This window comes from Mobula birostris, chromosome 8 (assembly GCF_030028105.1).
Source record: "Mobula birostris isolate sMobBir1 chromosome 8, sMobBir1.hap1, whole genome shotgun sequence".
Lineage (NCBI taxonomy): Eukaryota > Metazoa > Chordata > Chondrichthyes > Myliobatiformes > Myliobatidae > Mobula > Mobula birostris.
The window spans coordinates 30,978,802-30,996,963 of record NC_092377.1 but is presented as its reverse complement, the minus strand read 5'-3'; the positions used below and the strand labels follow the sequence as shown (position 1 = coordinate 30,996,963).

At 46.3% G+C, this 18,162-nt stretch overlaps 1 protein-coding gene across 1 annotated transcript; it reads left to right on the top strand.

Moving 5' to 3' along the window:
* The first annotated feature begins 738 nt into the window (after positions 1-738).
* msh6 (mutS homolog 6 (E. coli)) lies at positions 739-18,161 on the top strand. Its single transcript, XM_072264948.1, has 10 exons — positions 739-1,094; positions 2,116-2,318; positions 5,696-5,889; positions 7,931-10,460; positions 12,708-12,988; positions 13,658-13,775; positions 14,385-14,474; positions 17,032-17,186; positions 17,745-17,944; positions 18,021-18,161. Exons 1-10 carry the CDS (start codon positions 820-822, stop codon positions 18,100-18,102), a joined length of 4,128 nt encoding a protein of 1,375 aa, XP_072121049.1. The 5' UTR covers positions 739-819; the 3' UTR covers positions 18,103-18,161.
* Position 18,162: the final 1 nt, after the last annotated feature.

Below are 18,162 nucleotides of genomic sequence, written 5' to 3'. Positions count from 1 at the left end.
GAGAAATATGGGCTGAATGCAGGAAATCGGATCTAGCCGGGTGGGCACCGTGGTCGAGATGGACCCCTCGGGTTGAAGGGTCATGAATAATAGAAAAGGACCGTTTCCCTCTGCAGAGGATAATAAATTATTTGTAAAAGGTTAAGAGAGCATATGAGAATTCTTTGGCATCCAGAAGGGTGGCAAAATCCTTCATCAGATATATAAAACGAAACCAAGACACAGCTCGTAGAGTCGCCGTCTCGCGGCGCCTAAAACGGGGGGATTCAATCCTCATCCTGGGTGCTATCAACATGGAAGTTGCAGCCTCCTGTGACCACCTCTCTCGCAGGTGCTCCCGTTTCCAACACTACAAAGATATGTAGATTGGTAATTAAAATAGCTACTGTAAATTGTAGTAGTGTAAAGTCTGGTGGGAGAATAAAAATAAGAAATGAAGGGTTAAAATGAAGCTCGCTGTTTCCGTGCACAGTATATTTCTCTAAGTTTAGTGTGAGAAGGCGGGATTAGGCTGAGTGCCTCTTTTTCGATTGGCACATGATTAATAGTTTCCTTCCCTTCATAACTCTTATGTGATTCTATGATATTAAAGCATTTCAAAATGAAATATAAACTTAAGTCTTCCGTTCTTAAACCTCTTCTGCGGGGTATTGGTCAGTCAGGCTGCGCGGGAACATACAGCCCGTCCCACGAAAAGGGGGCGGTGCTAATCGCTGATTGGCTGGGGCAACATGCGGTGTTTCTTCCTCTGATCCTGCGTTCCTTTTTCCCGCCAGCAGTGGGGACCGGATTGCGGTGCAGTTCCGCGCCGCTTGCACCATGGCCAAGCAGCGGACCTTGTTCAGCTTCTTTACCAAGTCTCCGCCACTCAGCACCTGTAGCAGGTCGGGACCCGAGACCATCGCAGCGCCCGCAAAGAAGGCCAACAGTGCCTCTGCCAGGGAAGCGGTCAAGCAGAATGACAGCGAAGCGGGCAAGACCCGCCGGAGCCCGCCCAAGAAGCTTCGGACTACCGCCTCCTCCAGCCCTTCCTTCACTTGGGAAGCGAAAACAGCCCGCAAGCAGGCGGCGAGCCCCCGGGCGACCACCCTGGGGTAAGGCCTAGAGTTCCGGTTCGGGCAGTAGGCACAGCGCTTTCTGTGGGAATATGGGCCGGAGGGAGGTGGGTTCACGGTTGGTCTCTGACCGGCTCAGTGGCAGAAAACAGACGGAGGCCTAGGAGGCCGCTGGCAGCTTTGAGCGGCTCGGTGAGCTTTGCAAAACATGAGCTCGTTGTGATTTTATTTTCCATGCGTGCGTTTATTATCTGATCTTGTTGGTCCAGGAAACGGCTACAAACTTCATATTGCCCAGTGGTATTGTAGGGTCCCTGGTATGGTGATAAGCCTTTGGAAAAGGGGATAACTGGGAAAACCGTCTCTATTTGTTTGTAAAGCCATGTGGATAGTAGTACTGACAAATGTTTTTGGAAGATAGCAGAAATATAAAGTTCCTGTACTTTTGCGTTTACCTCGTGGCTCGTGGTGTTTATGATGTGCTCTGTATGGTCAAGTACCTGAATGCAATGAAAAAAAACTATTTGCAGCAACTTCCACTATATAAATAGCATCCTGAAGAAAAACATACATTTGAATATAAAATCGTAGACTTTTTTTTTACAATAAAGGACACAATTAGAACAAAATCAACAAAGTCTAATTTTCCAGTGTAAAATAACCAAAGTGGTCAGTGTTGTTAATCTGTTATGATGAAAGTTTTGCCGGTCAGTTCAAGAACCAGTAGCTGAAATGAAGTACCTGTTCTTGAGCCTGGTAGGGTGGGACTAATGTACCTCCGGCTGTGGGAGGATAACGTGACCTGCATTGGGGGAGGGGGTCTTTGGATGTTGCTTTTTTGAGGTTTTGGTGCCCCAAGGAGACCTGAAACCTATTGGTGTAGTAACTGGGGTCTTGAGATTGTGGATCTCGTGTTGTATAAAATGTAATCGGGGTTGTGTTTTGGTGCAGCAACTTTGGCAATGTGGACAAATTTACAGCCCACAGATGCCGTGTGAAAATATTGGCAAAAGTAAGGCCAGTTGTACAAAGGGTAATGTACTGTCCTGTTCACTTGCAGTCAAACATGTGACTTTACACCTGGCGATCTAGTGTGGGCCAAGATGGAAGGCTATCCATGGTGGCCAAGTCTGGTTTATAATCATCCCACTACTAAGGAGTATCTCAGGGGAAAGGGGAAGTCTCTTCGTATTCATGTCCAGTTCTTCGATCAACCTCCAACAAGAGGCTGGGTCAGTGTGAAGTACGTAAAGATGTTCACAGGTAAGAACCAGGATATACAATGCCTACTTCTGTGGAGGTATAGTCTATTCTTTCATTGCTGGGACATGATGTCAGACACAGCCCAAATTAGTAAAGTCTTAATTGCAATGTACAGCTGTCCTTTGATAAATGAGTTTGAGGTATTTGTTTGGATGTTAATGGGTTAATATGCACTGGGTTCCTTGAAAGTATCAGCTTGCTGAGAACTTCCCTGACAATTCGTGTAGAGTCACGTAGGATCTTTGTTATGCTACAAGATCTGAAGTTCACGTTTCCACTGGCATTTGTTTATCATGTTTGAGCGCCTCCTGGTAATGCATTCATGTCTAGGATTGTTGAGTTACTTGTTCAAGCCTGTGTACACGTATTGTGATCATGTTGAAAGTAAAACTTATTGTCAGAGTACATACTTACAACCCTGAGATTCTTTGAGCATCCAATTGTTTGGATTTTGTAGACTGTTTAAATTTAAAGTCTTTGTCTTAACCCAAAATCTTCCTGTGACCTGACTGATGGTAGCATCCATATTGTTTTGAAAACTTGGTGCTGATTTCTGGTTGCATTAATCCTTTAGTAGTTCAGCCATGACAGAACTACTTTTTAATTGGAGCAGTCCGCAGTTGAAAATTTCCTAAACTGTGAGTTCAGAGGTTCCTCAACCCTTAATGCAGGCTTGATCTGACTGCTCATTTAGTATTCTTTGATAGAAATGAGTTATCAGTATGCAGTTATGAATATTATGCCAACAGTGCAGTGTTTCCCTCCTGCATGTTCTCAGGATGTGGGTAATATTGGCAAGATTGCCTTAATTGTTTATCCTAGTTTATGTTTTTTTTTGAAAATAGCTTTTACAAGAGATTGGTGTAAATCAATTTGCTAACTTGATTCGACAGCTGTTCCTGCCACTTTGGTTAAACTGCTGATGATGTAGAACTACCAGCTCAACATCAGACCTCTGATCCCATTCTCCAGTGTCTATCCAAAATCATACCACAACGCAGTCTGTGTTGTGCTCTGAATTCCACATATTCAATGCTTTCCAACTGGTGTAAAGCTGGATGGCTGTCAAAGCAGGCTTGGTGATCTTGTGCTGAAATTAATTTGAGGTTAATGAAGTGCTGACCTGTGCATTTCTTGGCATCACCTAAGGGGCGTACTGGCCTTGGAGAGAGTGCTGAGTGGATAATTTTGTTAATACTGTATCGCTACGAAACTGGTGAATTTGTGGAATTTGTTACCAAAGGCAGATGTTGAGGCCAGGCTGTTGGGTGTATTTAAGGCAGAGCTTGACAGGTTCTTGATTGGCCAAGGTATCAAAAGGGAGAAGGCTGGGGGGTGGGGAGGAAAGATCAGCCGTGATGAATGGCTGAGCAGACTTGATGGACCAAATGGCCTAATTCTGCTCCTGTGTCTTACAGTCTAAAAGGAGGTCACTTCGTTCATTTGGCTCATGTAATTTCCCCTTATTTCCCTGTAAACATACTGTTTCATGCCCAAAAACGTCCCTCGGTGTTTTTGTTGCCACACACAGTACATGGGCAGATAGGGTGCTTAAGACTTTTCTTCAGTACTGTATTTGTTAGTGTTGAGTGGAAAGTGTGTTTGTAAACCTGGCAGGAGCAAAAGGTGTTGGAGGATAGTGAGAGTGGAGCGTTGTGGGACAGGGCAGAGGAGGAGTGACGGGTGGGTTTGGTGCAGGTGTAGACACACCCAGCCCTGAAACACCAGGCAAGGCCATTTGATCCCAAACAATTGATCATTGCAAAATATCTCTCTGGTGCTCCCCACTCCCTCCCCTCCCCTTTCTCCTTTTCCCAACCACTATTCCCCTCTCCTGGTCCCCTTCCCACTCTCAGTCCACAATAGAGACCTAAATCAGAATCAGGCTTATCACTCACATCTGCAATGAAATTTGTTTTTGTGGCAGCAGTACAGTGCAATACGTAAAAGTACTGCAGTACTGGCTGCGTATATGTGTCTGAGACTTCTGCTCAGTTCTGTACCTCGTCCAAAGCTTGGGATATGGGAGGGACTGGAAAAGCCACACAGTCACAGAGTGAACGTGCAGACTCCACGGGGAGAGCACCAGAGGTCTGGGTCAAACCTGAGCTGTGAGCAGAAGTTCAAGTGCGCCCTGGGCTGTGCTGTTGGTAACTTCAGAAGTGAAGCCTGTAATTCTGTGATTAGCAGTTGATGTTGTATTAATTAATCTTGAAAATCTAGAACGTAGAAAGTACAGCACAGGAACAGGTCATTTGGCCCACAAGGTCATGCTGAACCAGCTAAAAAGCAAATCAAAAACACCCAAACACTAATCCCTCCTACCTACACCATGTCCATAACCCTCCTCTTCCTTGCATCCATATACCTATCCAAACGTCTCTTAAAAGCCTCTAATATATTTGCCTCTACCACGGTACCAGACAGCACATTCCAGGTATCTGTGACTCTGAGTTTAAAAAAAAAAACTTGCCCCTCTTAATCCCCTTTGAACCTACCCCCTCTCTCGTTCAATGCAAGCCGTCTGGTATTAGACATCTAAGTTGGATAACTAGGGGATGTTAAGGAATATATGTTGGTTATGAGAGGTGGTGGTGGGGATTAGGGTCATGAGTCAATTAAGATTTTATCAAGAAGCCCCATGGCCTTGTTCTGTTTTGTGGTCAGTTAACAACACTATCCACTTTCACCTGTTCTTCCTCGCTGCTGTTCTCGAACTCCTTCCCACAACATTGCCAAGATTGACTGATTCAGAAATCCACACATTGCACCTTGCCTCACCTGCCCCCTTCTCTTTCCCTGGTGTTTCTGGTCTTTGCTTCTCCTCCCGTAGTACGTTGCTTTCAAAACATTTGTCTGCAGATCTATCCTGGTACGGTGTCTCCACAGCTAACCCTGCTTACTTTGAAAACTTGTTGAATTATCAAGCACTGCCACCTTGTTCCTGTGTAACATTTTCCCTGACTAGTAATGCCACCTCCCCCACCATCCCTCCAATCTATCACATCTGAAACGGTGCAAAGCTGGAATATTGAGCTGCCAATCCATTTAGAATGAAGATGAGGAATTTCTTTAGCTGGAGGGTGGTGTATCTGGAATTCATTGTCATGGGTTGCTGCGGAGGCCAAGTCATTTGGTACACTTAAAGCGTAGGTTGATAAGTTCTTGATTAGTCAAGGCATGGAAGGTGATGGGGAGAAGGTTGGAGGATGAGGTTGGGGGAGAAGGTTGGAGGATGGGGTTGGGGGAGAATGTAGATCAGCCTTGGTGAAATGACTGAGAAGACTCGATGGGCCAATTGGCCTAATTCTGCTCCCACCTCTCGTGGCCAACAAGTTGCTGGATGATTTTCTGTGAAAGATCTTTTGATCTTGCAGGTTCTGATTGTAAAGAGGCTCAGAGAGGTGGCGTCTACTTTAGTGGAAAGCCTGAGATCCGCAGAGCAGTTGTTGATGCAGATAACGCCCTTCAGAAACCGAGAGAGAAGCGTTTAGAGTTGGCAGTGTGCTCTGAACCTTCTGAGCCAGAAGATGAAGATAGTGATGATGACGATGAAGGTGCAAGAATGGAGGTAGGTGAATAATCAAATGTGCCATTCACAAGTGTGTGAACAATGGTTCCTATGGGGGAGCATGAGAGGGTTGGCGGGCTTAACTGCATTTTAAGAGTGATGACGGAGCATTAATAAGCAGGTGGGTTTGCGATACTGTGTAAGTTGCTGCGGGAAGCTCCGTGTTCCTGGGTGACAGGATTTTTGGGTGGGGAGGTGTGAAGGAGTGTAGCTCCACTGAAAAAGGAGAGCATGAGAGTGGAATTGGGGCTGGGGGAGAGGGTCTGCTGGAGGATCATCAAATGAAGTTTACAGGTAAAAGTTATAAATAACGAAGAGGATGATCATTCTGAGATTATATAGCCTTCTAAATAGGTGGTAGGATTTGGAAGAGCAGATATGTAGCAAGTAACAGTATGGTGTAAAAGTAATAAAATTATTATAATAACAGGTTTCAGATTTTCCAGTATCGACTGGGCTTACCTTAATGAGAAGGGTCTAGGTGGGTAGTGTTACACAGTGGAGTAGGCCCCTTCAGCTCTCCGAGTCATGCCTCCCCGGCAATCCCCCGATAAACATGATTAACCCAAGACTAATCGTGGGTAAATTTCCAATGACCTATGAACTGAGGGAGGAGCTTTCAGGGAAAGCCCACCCACGCATGCCCTAGGGAAAACGCGCAGACTCGCTGCAGAACGGCACCGGAATTAAGCTCTGAATTCCAGAATCCCCGGGCAGTGTTACCGTCGTGCTAACTGCTACACTGCAATGGTGCCCTGGTGTATTTGTTAAATGTATCCAGGAAGTGTTTTTAAACTCAGAGCCCTGCGAGAGAGGGAACTGTGCTTAACCTTGGTGATGGGCAGCTACTGAACTGCTGGAAATATCTGTGGAGGAACCCTTGCGAACTGGGGGGTGTACCATGTGGTATAAGACCATAAGGCACAGGTGCAGAATTAGGCCATTCAGCCCATCAAGTCTGCTCTGCCATTCCATCATGGCTAGTCCCAGATCCCACTCAACCCCATACACCTGCCTTCTCACTGATACCCTGACCGATCAGCAATCAGTCAACTTCCACCTTAAATATACCCATGGACTTGGCCATGGCCACAGTCTGTAGCAGAGCATTCCACAGATTCACTACTCTCAGGATTTATAAAAAAAAAAAAAATCCTCTTACCTCTGTTCTAAAGGGTGGCCCCTCAGTTTTGAGGCTGTGCCCTCTAGTTCTGGATACCCCCACCATAGGAAACATCCACCCCACGTCCACCCTATTTAGTCCTTTCTACATTGTGGGTTTCAGTGAGATCCCCTGCATTCTTCTAAATTCCAGTGAGTACAGGCCCAAAGCTGCCAAGTGCTCCTCTTATGTTAACCCCTTCATTCCCAGAATATCCTCATGAACCTCCTCTGGACTCTCTCCAATGACAACACATCCTTTCTGAGATATGGGGCCCAAAACTGTTGACAATACTCCGTGTGCAGCCTGATTAGTGTCTTATAAAGGCTCAGCCTTATCTCCTTGCTCTTATATTCTCTTCCTCTTGAACTAATGCCAACATTGCATTTGCTGCCTTTACCACAGACTCAACCTGTAAATTAGCCCTCTGGGAGTCTTGCCCGAGGACTCCTAAGTCCCTCTGCACCTCTGCACAGCCTTTGGCAAGGGTTTTGATATGGCCCAACTTGTCTCGACAGTTGGAGTGCATGGGGTTCCAGGGAGGGGAGTCTAAAACCAGGGAATGTAGAGAGGGGGGAATATTTAAAGGACAGCAACTTTTTTTTAATAACTTTTTTTTTCTCCACAGAGTGGGTATATGAAATAAGCTACAAGAGAAGGTGGTAGACTTGGGTATAATCACAGTGGTTTTCAAAATTAAAAGATTTGGATGCAGATAGGAAAGGAGTGGAGGGCTATGGGATTCATGCAGATGAGCGTCTTGGTTGACATAGATGATCGGGCCTAGGGGTCTTTTAGCAGCAGTAGACAAATCCCAGCTTTGTGTTGTGTGTTTAGGATAGTCAGAAGAACAAGTAAATTTGCAGTCTTGCCTTCTAGGTCGATGGTCAGTCCACAGCAAGCGAGGAAGACAAAGAAAATAACAGCGAAGATGAGAATAAAGCAAATAAACGGTCGTCACGGGCAACACGTTCAGCCTGCGTCAAGGCCAAAAGGAGGCGGATTGTGGTAGAGTCAGACAGTGATGTCGAAAGCTCAGAGGAGGAGTTTAAACCAGACCAGCAGGAGGGGAGCAGCGAGGAGTGCAGCAGTGGGGTCGATGAGAATGACATCAGTGAGCCCGAAACGGAGACCGATCCGGAGAGTCCGGTGAAGACTCCCTTCAAGCGCAAACGCAGTGCGACTTCAGCCACTCCAAAGACTCCGTCTTGTTCTCCCCCGGAAGCTCCAAAGAGACCAGCCACAGTGTCCTCGGGCACCAAGTCCAAGCTGTCAGCGTTCTCTGCTCCAGAGACCTTCGAGTGCCAGTCCAGTGGCGGTGGCTTGGGCGGTGCCTCGACCGCGACAGTGTGGGACCACGAGAAGCTCGAGTGGCTGAAACCCGGCAAGAGGAAGGATGCAACAAGGCGAAGGGAAGACCACCCTGACTACGACCGCTGCTCGCTGTACGTGCCAGACGACTTCCTGAGCAAGTGTACGCCTGGCATGCGGAGGTGGTGGGAGCTCAAGTCCCAGATGCTCGACACCGTGATCTTCTACAAGGTCGGCAAGTTTTACGAGCTCTACCACATGGACGCTGTCACAACCGTCAACGAGCTGGGCCTGATGTACATGAAGGGCACTTGGGCTCACTCCGGTTTCCCGGAAATCGCCTTCGGCCGCTTCTCCGACGTGCTGGTCCAGAAGGGCTACAAGGTGGCGCGGGTGGAGCAGACGGAGACCCCTGAGATGATGGAGGCGCGTTGCAGGTCGATGGCGCACCCCACCAAGTTCGACCGCGTGGTGCGGCGGGAGGTGTGCCGGATCATCACGCAGGGGACGCAGACGTACAGCGTCCTGGACGGCAACCCCTCGGAGAGCAGCAACAAGTACCTCCTGTGCCTGCGGGAGGCGGTGAACGGCGACTCGCCGGGACAGCCCCGCTGCTACGGCGTCTGCTTCGTCGACACCTCTGTCGGCAAGTTCCAGCTGGGCCAGTTCCAGGACGACCGCCATTGCTCCAGGCTCCGGATGCTGGTGGCCCACTACGCCCCGGTGCAAGTGCTGACCGAGAGGGGCAACCCCTCGCTGGAGACCAGGAGGGTCCTGAAAGGCTGCATCCTCTCTGCCGCGCAGGAGACGCTGCAGGCAGGCTCCCAGTTCTGGGATGCCTCCAAGACCCTAAAGGTGCTGGCGGAGGAGGGCTACTTCGGCGAGGAGCCGGGCGCCTCCTTGCCGTCGGCCATCCGGAAGATGGTGTCGGAGTCGGACGCGCTGGGCCTGACCCCGGCGGAAGGGCGGGAGCTGGCCCTGTCGGCCCTCGGTGCCTGCGTGTTCTACCTGAAGAAGTGCTTGGTCGACCAGGAGCTCCTGTCCATGGCTAACTTTGAGGAGTACGTGCCAGTGGACACGGGGGCCCAGGGGTCACCGGGCTCGGCCTGGAGTGGACGGCGGCTGGTCCTGGATGGGGTCACCCTAACCAACCTGGAGATCCTGTGCAACAGCACCACGGGCACAAGGGAGGGCACCCTGCTCGAGCAGCTGGACAGCTGCTGCACCTACTTCGGCAAGCGCCTTCTGAAGCAGTGGCTGTGCGCCCCCCTCTGCCACCCCCCCGCCATTGACGACCGCCTGAACGCCGTCGAGGACCTGATGGCGGTGCCAGACAAGGTGGCTGAGGTGCTGGAGCTGTTGAGAAAGGTGCCCGACCTGGAGCGGCTTTTGAGCCGAATTCACAGCATTGGCTCGCCTCTGAAGAGCAAGGACCATCCCGACAGCCGGGCGGTGTTGTACGAGGAGACGACGTACAGCAAGAAGAAGATTACTGACTTCCTCTCTGCCTTGGAGGGTTTCAAAATCTTCCAGGAGGTGCTGCAGGTCATGGAATCGTCCGTTGATGGCTTCAAATCCAAGCTGTTGAGGCAGGTTCTGAGCCTGAAGGGTAGCGGCACCGAAGGCCTCTTCCCGGACTTGTCGGCTGAGCTGAAGAGGTGGGACACGGCCTTCGATCACCAGAAGGCGAAAAACACTGGAGTAATTACGCCCAAGTCCGGCTTTGATCCGGACTACGATCAGGCGCTGGCTGATATCAAGGAGACTGACGCCAGCCTCCGGGAGTACCTGGAGAAGCAGCGGAAGAGGCTGGGGTGTCGCGGCATGGTGTACTGGGGCACGGGCAGGAACCGCTACCAGCTGGAGGTTCCGGAAGCCGTGGCCGACCGCCATGTGCCCGAGGAGTACGAGCTGAAATCCACCAAGAAGGGCTTCAAGCGCTACTGGACCAAAGCCATCGAGAAGCTGTTGGACACGATGAGCAGTGCCGAGGACAGGCGGGATGCTGCCCTACAGGACTGCATGAGGAGGCTGTTCTACAACTTCGACAAAAACTACAAAGACTGGCAGGCGGCTGTGGACTGCATTGCCGTCCTTGGTGAGTCGAGCGTTGGCTTGGGCATTTGAATATTGCCTTTACAAACTCTCCTTGGGATGGGCGTGGGAGGCCTAAGGTGTGCTGAAAGCTGTGGGAGGAAACGTCTTTTGTCCTGTCCCATCTAAGTGGGGGTGTGGGGTGCTCCTGCGGTTGTGCTCGGTCGTTGACTTTGGTGTTGCTTGGTACCGCTCTCTCTTCTGGTTAAACCAGCTGGCAGACTGCCTCAGAGGAAGCTCCACAACCCTTCATTATGGATCTGTGTTCGGCTCTTCCACCGGCTGAGGCAGCTGTTGGAATGGCTCTTCAATACAAGTTCTTCTTTTTGAGTGCCAGTTGGCTCATTAGGACAGGAAAATTGTCCTTGAAGGTCCAAGCCCCATAGATTTAACATTTCTGGAACCATTCATCAGCACTGTAGAGAGTTGGGGATGCAACGGATTTTAAGCCAGTTCATGGGGCGGCGGGAAGGGAGGAGAGGACAACATCGGTGTTTGTTTGTTATATCTACCAAGATGCAGTGAAAAGCTTGTCTTACTTACTGTTCATGCAAATCAAACATTGCACGGTACATTGAGGTAGAACAAGGTAGCACAATAACAATGCAGAATAAAGGTAACAGCTGCAGAGAAAGTGCAGTACAGATAAACCATGAAGAGCAAGATCACGACAAGATAGACTGTGAGGTCAAGAATCCATTTTATTTTACTCGAGGACCATTCATTGGCCGGATAAGAACAGGATAGAAGCTATCCTTGTTTGTGCCTCCGTGCTTTTGAATCTTCCTCCTGGTGGGAGAGGGGAGAAGGAAGAATGTCTGGGATGGGTGAGGTCTTTGATTATGGTTAATACCAAAGGTTTGTAAGGTGCTGGAAGATACTAGCGATTAAATGACAAAGGGATTAATACAGGATGTGGTGTAAAAACATCATTTTACTGCTAACACCTGCCATCCAAAAATTTAGAAGCCTTGGAGATTCCAGTGCTGAATCCTGGACTACGTATTGGCTAACCAGGGAAGTAGTTATCATGCCTCAATTTTCATTGCTTGAATTAAGATACAAAAATTATTACAGTTATTTGTCTTTCACACTACCTTAATTGAAAATCTTTGTTTTGAAACAGGAAGTTATTCTATTACACAGTTTGATTTACAGTCTCCCATTAGCGCAGCGGTACCCTGTCTATCAGTCACATTTTTAGGGTAGCTGTGATAAAGATAATGTTTTCAGATGTTCTGCCATCCTGTCTGCCCTGAGTAGTTCATTAGCCAAACTTCTCCACTCCCAATTTGTTTAAGCTCCTTGAACAGTTTGAAGAGTTTTCAAGTTGCTTGGGAGCAGGAAGCTGTGGCTTGGGTAAGCAAGATAAAGGCTCGTCAAAATATGGGCGTCTCTGTAAGCTGAGTGACAGCTCCACCAGATGACTTGCCGCGACTCTGTTGGTGTATGGTCCAATTATTGTTGACTTCCGGCTGTGAATCACTGAAGTTAACCCAAATTGCTGAACCATAGTTGTTCTGGGTCAAGGTACCTTCTCTAATGGCCACCACAGATGACCACCCTGCTTGTTTTCAGACCACAACAGTGCCCACACTTCTGACTGCAGAGCCTCCGGAACATTTTTTTTCTGCTGTACTTGTCCCAACCTTTGCATATCAAACTACCAGCTAGTGATAGTACAATAGCCAGGAATGTGTTATATGCACCACATAGTCCCAACTTGCAAAGAGATGCCCTTATTATGGTGAGTCTTTGTGTTGCCTATCCAAACTACAGCTTCCTGCTCAAAACCTCAAACGGCCTCTGCGGTAAACTCTTTCGGTTAGACCACCTCGAGTTTCCTCCGCCCAGGGTATTTGCCCCAAAGCTCAAGTAATGGCCTCTTGCAAACCGCTTGTGAGAATCATCAGTTTTAAGGACCTGTGTGGGTGGCTGGTAGGTTGGCTCACATTTGCATTACTCTAAGGTGGGACTTATGATACGACTTACTACCCTCACTGAACTTGAGGTGGGTGAGGGAGGAGTTCAAAGAATTGTTCAGTCATTTGAATGGCATCTCAATCCATTTTCTCCTGTATGATGCAACTTAAGTTGCCTATTCAAAATTTCTACCAACCTTTAACTAAAATACTTCTCAAAAATGATTTGCCAAATACTGGAAGATTCAAACCTCTTTGCTACAGCTGGTGCATTTCATAGACCTTTGAGCTGCGAACTCTGCTCATTCTTGGTTCTTTTCCTCTTGCAGATGTCTTGCTCAGTCTAACACACTACAGTCAGAGTGGCGAGGGGCCCATGTGCAGGCCCGTGGTATCGTTCACCAGCGGCGAAGCCCGGCCGTTCCTGGAGCTCAGAGGCTCGCGGCATCCATGTATCTTAAGAACCTTCCTGGGCGATTTCATCCCGAATGATGTGGTGATTGGCTGTGAGGATGTTGGAGGTTTGGAAAATGGTCGCAGCAACCAGCAAGCTTCCTGCTTGCTTGTAACGGGGCCAAATATGGGTGGTAAATCCACACTCATGAGACAGGTAAGAGGGAGATTTGGCAGCAGAGTAGTACACACTGAATGCTGGAGAAACTCAGCCGGTCGGGCAGCATCTATGGAGAGAAATAATCGGCTGACATTTCAGACCGGGACCCTTGAGAACGCGGTGCTATCTAGATCGTTTGTGTAGCACCATTCACATTCCTTTTGCACAGTATCTGCTTGAAGTATGCTGCTACCATGCAGGAAATCTGAAGTGCACAGTAAAGTCCAGCATACAGTAGCAAGATCTATGCCTGGGCATTCCCAAAATAAATCACTGCAGACACTGCTTATCTGACTTGTTGAAAATACTTGCGCGGGCAGGCAGCGCTTTTGTAGAGCTAAGCACTGTTAATGCTTTGGGTTGATAATCTGTGCGTGGTGTTGGTTAAGGAAGCAAGTACTGAGTTAATGGGACTGCTTCCCCACTCTTTGTAATGATACCATGGAATGTCACACATCCTGAAACAGCACCTCCCGCAGTCCGGTACTGTGTTGCACTGTCCAGGGAATACCAGGATGGCAGTGGGCATAGAAGGATGCAGTAGGCTTAGTGGAGAGGGTAAAGAGATCAGCAAGAGGGTGTTGGGTTGAATGATTGCAGCTTGAACTGGAGGTGTGAATGGAACATATGAGACTACACATAGAAACCTGTGGTTGGTTTTGTCAGGTTGGCTTATTGGTGATCATGGCTCAAATGGGGTGCTACGTACCTGCTGAAAGCTGCAAATTTAACCCAGTGGACAGAGTCTTCACTCGCCTTGGAGCCTCAGATAGAATTATGTCGGGTAAGAAAAGAATGTTATTAACAAAGCATGCGGATGTTTTTTCCCACTTAACTAAATTATTATTTTTTGTTAAATCGGAGCTTTTCCAGTCAAGAGTTTCCTCCAGGTTCAGTGGAATTCTGCACCATCAGACATTTATTGCAATTTTCTTGGTTTATGGAGCTCTGTGTACAAGCAGCAGTGGATAAGGAAGATTGGATCTGCAGCTTTGGCCAATAAATTATTTAAGCAACTTAAACATTTGAGCTCTTACTCATAGAGTTTAAGTGGTGAGAGCTTTGATTTCAAGTTCCTCTCTGGGGGTCAAAGACTTTGAGATCTGTGTATCGGATAGTGACGAGTGTATTGCTAGCTCACAATGATTTTCTTGTAGAGGCAACAAGGTTGTGACTCGTATTTGGAGAGAATGTATAAGAATTACTTTGATTTGAGTTTGAGTAGATTGTGCATTTGCTGGGATGAGATCTTGTATCTTTTGCCAGCTGATGTGGGTCCACTTAACTATTTCCACCACAAATTATTAAGGAAAGAAGGGAAATGCATTGATCCTTGTTACCACAGATGCCTTGAGGTTGGGTGTTGAAATGTTTTGAACTGTCTCTTTTGCAGGTGAAAGCACCTTCTTTGTGGAGCTCAGTGAGACGTCCAGCATCCTCCAACATGCAACTCGGCATTCCCTCGTGCTTTTGGACGAATTGGGTAATGCTCAAATTGGCTGTGTTTGTGTGTCTTGCTGGGGCTTTGTGCTTGTTTATCAGGAGCTGATGTACGTTGTGAACAATGTGTGTACTTTGAGCTGGATGGTGTCGAGCTCCCGAGTGCAAGTGTGTGCATTTCAGAGACTGTTCCATGGCACTGCTGACTCGTGCCTTGTCACTGGCCACAGGATACCCAACCTTTGACCTACTGTTGCAGCTGCATTACTTACACCAGTTTAGTTCCTGGTCATGGTGACACCCAGGACTTTGATACTGGGATGAATTTGGTGTCGGTGATGCCATTGAATGCTCAGGTTCCCCCCTCAGCTGTCTCTGCTCCATGGATCATAGACTCACTCCCCTTGTAAGGAAAAAGCTCTGATGTAGACAACATGCTCATGAATCTCTTCTGCCTTATCAACTGCACTGCCCTCCTCAATACATTGTTATCTCTCCAAAAGCTCAGTTAAATGTTAGATGGAACCTCCCACCAACAAATCTGTAACTACCTACCTTTACAAATAGAGATTAATCCTGTCCTTCAGAACTTTTTCCAATAATTTCCCTGGACTCGCAAGCCTATAACTGCTTGACTTATCCTTTCTGTTCTGGAATACGGCAACGACTTTTCGTATCTTGTCATTGCGTCCTCCTCACCTGTGGCCAGCAGTAATGCAACTTGGCTTTCTGATCATATTATCCCCATGTCTACTGGTCTCTGGTCTGAGCCAGTTTTTCTGTATTCGACTGAGACTCGCTCCAAACTGAACATCTATTGTGTTCCATCCCTGTGCCAATTTAGTTTCAAACTCCCTGGAACAATATTGGACCCATCCTGGTTCAATCAAAACCTATCCTATTTGTACAGATCCCAACATTTCCAATGATCAAAAATTTAAACCTCTCCCTTGTACACCATCCCTTTGTCTTTAAAGCCATTGGACCCGTTTTCCAATTCCTATTCTTGGGAGCACAGAGCACTAAATAATCCAGAGATTATAATCTTGAGTTCCTGCTCTTAGCTTCTGACCTACTTGCCTTTGTATATAGTAAGAACTCATCCTTTCTCTATACATGTCATAATACAGTCACTGGCTAATCATCCTCCTTCCCCTTCAGAAATGCCTTGTAACTGGTGGAAACGTGGAAATGCCTGTCTGCTTGCTTAAACTAAGTTTCCAACCACTAGTTCCTTCTTCCTCCATAGCCAAGAGCCAACTGTAGTACCACAAACACAGTTGTTGCTTTTTTTTTTTCTCCCAAGAGCCCCAACACCCACTCTGTGCAACACAATATATCAATTTGAGGGGGATAATAGGGAAATAGACATTTTCAAACAATGTTCTTTTCTCATTAAGTGATTTGAGCAATCCCACTGGAACCACTTGGATTAATAGGATTTGAACAACTGTCTAAATTTGAGCATTGTAAATGGGGGGGGGGGAGAATGATATTCTTGGCTCAGTGACTGGTAGTCAAAAAATAGGGCTCAATCCCTTCAAATGCTCTGCATGAAATGTCAGCATCACTAAGAGTTTTCTGGAGCATTTCTCTCCTTTTGTGGGATTTTCTTGTACAATTTGGCTGCCATTTATTCAGTATTAGTTGGGCTTTGCTTTTAGAACATGCTGAATGTGTCAGAGGTGCTGGATATTCATTCCATTCCTCTCATTCTACTCTTAAGGGTATGCAAATTTCACTCATTGATGGACCATTTATTTTGTCATGGAGCTGTTTGCATATCTGTGAAATGCACTTCAAATGTGTAATTTCACTATTTTCCCTTGACCTTTCTAAAGTACTCTCTAAAACTGGTCCTGTGCTTGTAGGTGAAAAGATTAAAGTAACAAGTTGCTTTTATACTGTCTTTAGTTATGAATATACGGTCCTGAATAATTCAATTTGTGGATGCACCTCTTCCTGCACTCCCTGTAAAATTGTACCATTTAAAGTTAATTGGTGGTTGTGTGTTCATACATTTCACCAAACTGTCTTCTAAGTCAGATTTACTCCAAATGTTGTGTAACTTGTAAGGTTAAGTTTTGTAAGATCTACTAGACCTGTGTTTATTGGTACCAATTATGGGGGAATGTCATGTTTTTTTTTATCCAGCCTGAGGACACTTCGTTTCCTGTGCCTAAATCAATTTCACAGCTATAGCCATTGTTCATTTCGTCCTGTGAACCTTTATTATACATGTAAGCTGTATTTTCTTGGTAAGCCTCTATTTTATCAAAACGTGCAGAAGCTGTCTTGAGTTGTACAGTTTTTCTTTCAAGTTGTCGAAGATTTTTCCAGGTTTATTTGTAGATTGCTTACATTAGGGTTTAAAGTATCTGGAATAGATACCTTCAGCCCACCCTTGCCTCACTAGAAACACATTTTTCTAAGACAAGATTATATTGCTGTACAGGCATCTTACTTCATCTTAAGTGAACTTGGCAAATTAAAATTGGGTAAACTGTTTTGTTGATTTATAAATGCTGTAGAATTGGTTTAGCTGTAAAACTGAAGTCTTCATTTCATTTTGTTTGAGTTGTCTTTTCTTTTCTTCCCAGGCCGTGGTACAGCAACGTATGATGGCACTGCAATAGCTAGTGCGGTGGTAAAAGAGCTTGCTGAAAATACCAAGTGCCGCACTCTATTCTCAACACACTACCATTCCCTTGTGGAAGATTTCTCTCATTCCTCTGCAGTCAGTTTAGGACATATGGTAAGTGTATCAATCTGCAAAGAGAGCAGAAGCTTTGATCTTATAAATTTCATGTTCACAAAATAGGATGCTACTTGGTCTATCATGGCTCTGATAAATCTTTCTTCACTTGCACAAACAATTCTAAAAGACTACAAGCATTTCTAAGTTTGGAATGCATTACCAATTTTGCTGCCCAAATGTTGCAAACCTATTGATGTGTCCTGCCTTGTTTCATAAGGATTAGGTTATAGAAATGATGTAATTGCAGCTTTGTTCACCTGGGAGATGTGGATCTCATTAGCAAGGCCAGTTTTTATTGCTTGCTTCAGATTGACCTGATTGGGTGTAGGGGGACTCAACCATTGTGCTTGCTTTGAATTTGGAATTACATACACAGTAGTTCAGACCATGGATTACAGATTTCTTTTCCTCGAGATTAATGATGTGGCAGGTCCTAAAAATCTGGGTAGCCCACTCAGCAAATTGAGTGGAATCTTATTTAATAAGGTACGTTGTGTATCAAATGTTTTATAAATGTGAAAGGATCTAATATACCCTATTGTGAACTCTTTGTAGGCTTGTATGGTTGAGAATGAGTGTGAAGATCCAAGTCAGGAAACTATCACATTCCTCTACAAGTTTATTGAAGGAGCCTGTCCAAAAAGTTACGGATTTAATGCAGCAAGACTAGCAGATATTCCTGAGGAAATAATTCAGAAAGGGCACAAGAAAGCTGAAGAATTTGAGAAGACTACTATTTCCTTGCGACTCTTCAAGTAAGTAGATGGGTGATAACAGGTTATGGAAGCTGGTTTTAAAAACTTTGTACTTAATCTTTGTTTGCTTCTATAGGGAAATATGCTTTTTGGTGGAAGACCCAAATGTTAATCATCTCAAGCTACAGAGCGTATTGAAGAAGATTGCTGAACTCTGAACCCAAATGAATTCAGGCATGATTTAAAATTGTTCTAATAAAGCTTATTTTAAAAATAAG

Coding starts and splice junctions, on each gene's coding strand:
- msh6 (XM_072264948.1), top strand. CDS start 820: ATGGCCAAGCAGCGGACCTTGTTCAGCTTCTTTACCAAGTCTCCGCCA. Junction 1,095..2,115: donor CCCCGGGCGACCACCCTGGG/GTAAGGCCTAGA, acceptor GTTCACTTGCAG/TCAAACATGTGACTTTACAC. Junction 2,319..5,695: donor GTACGTAAAGATGTTCACAG/GTAAGAACCAGG, acceptor TTGATCTTGCAG/GTTCTGATTGTAAAGAGGCT.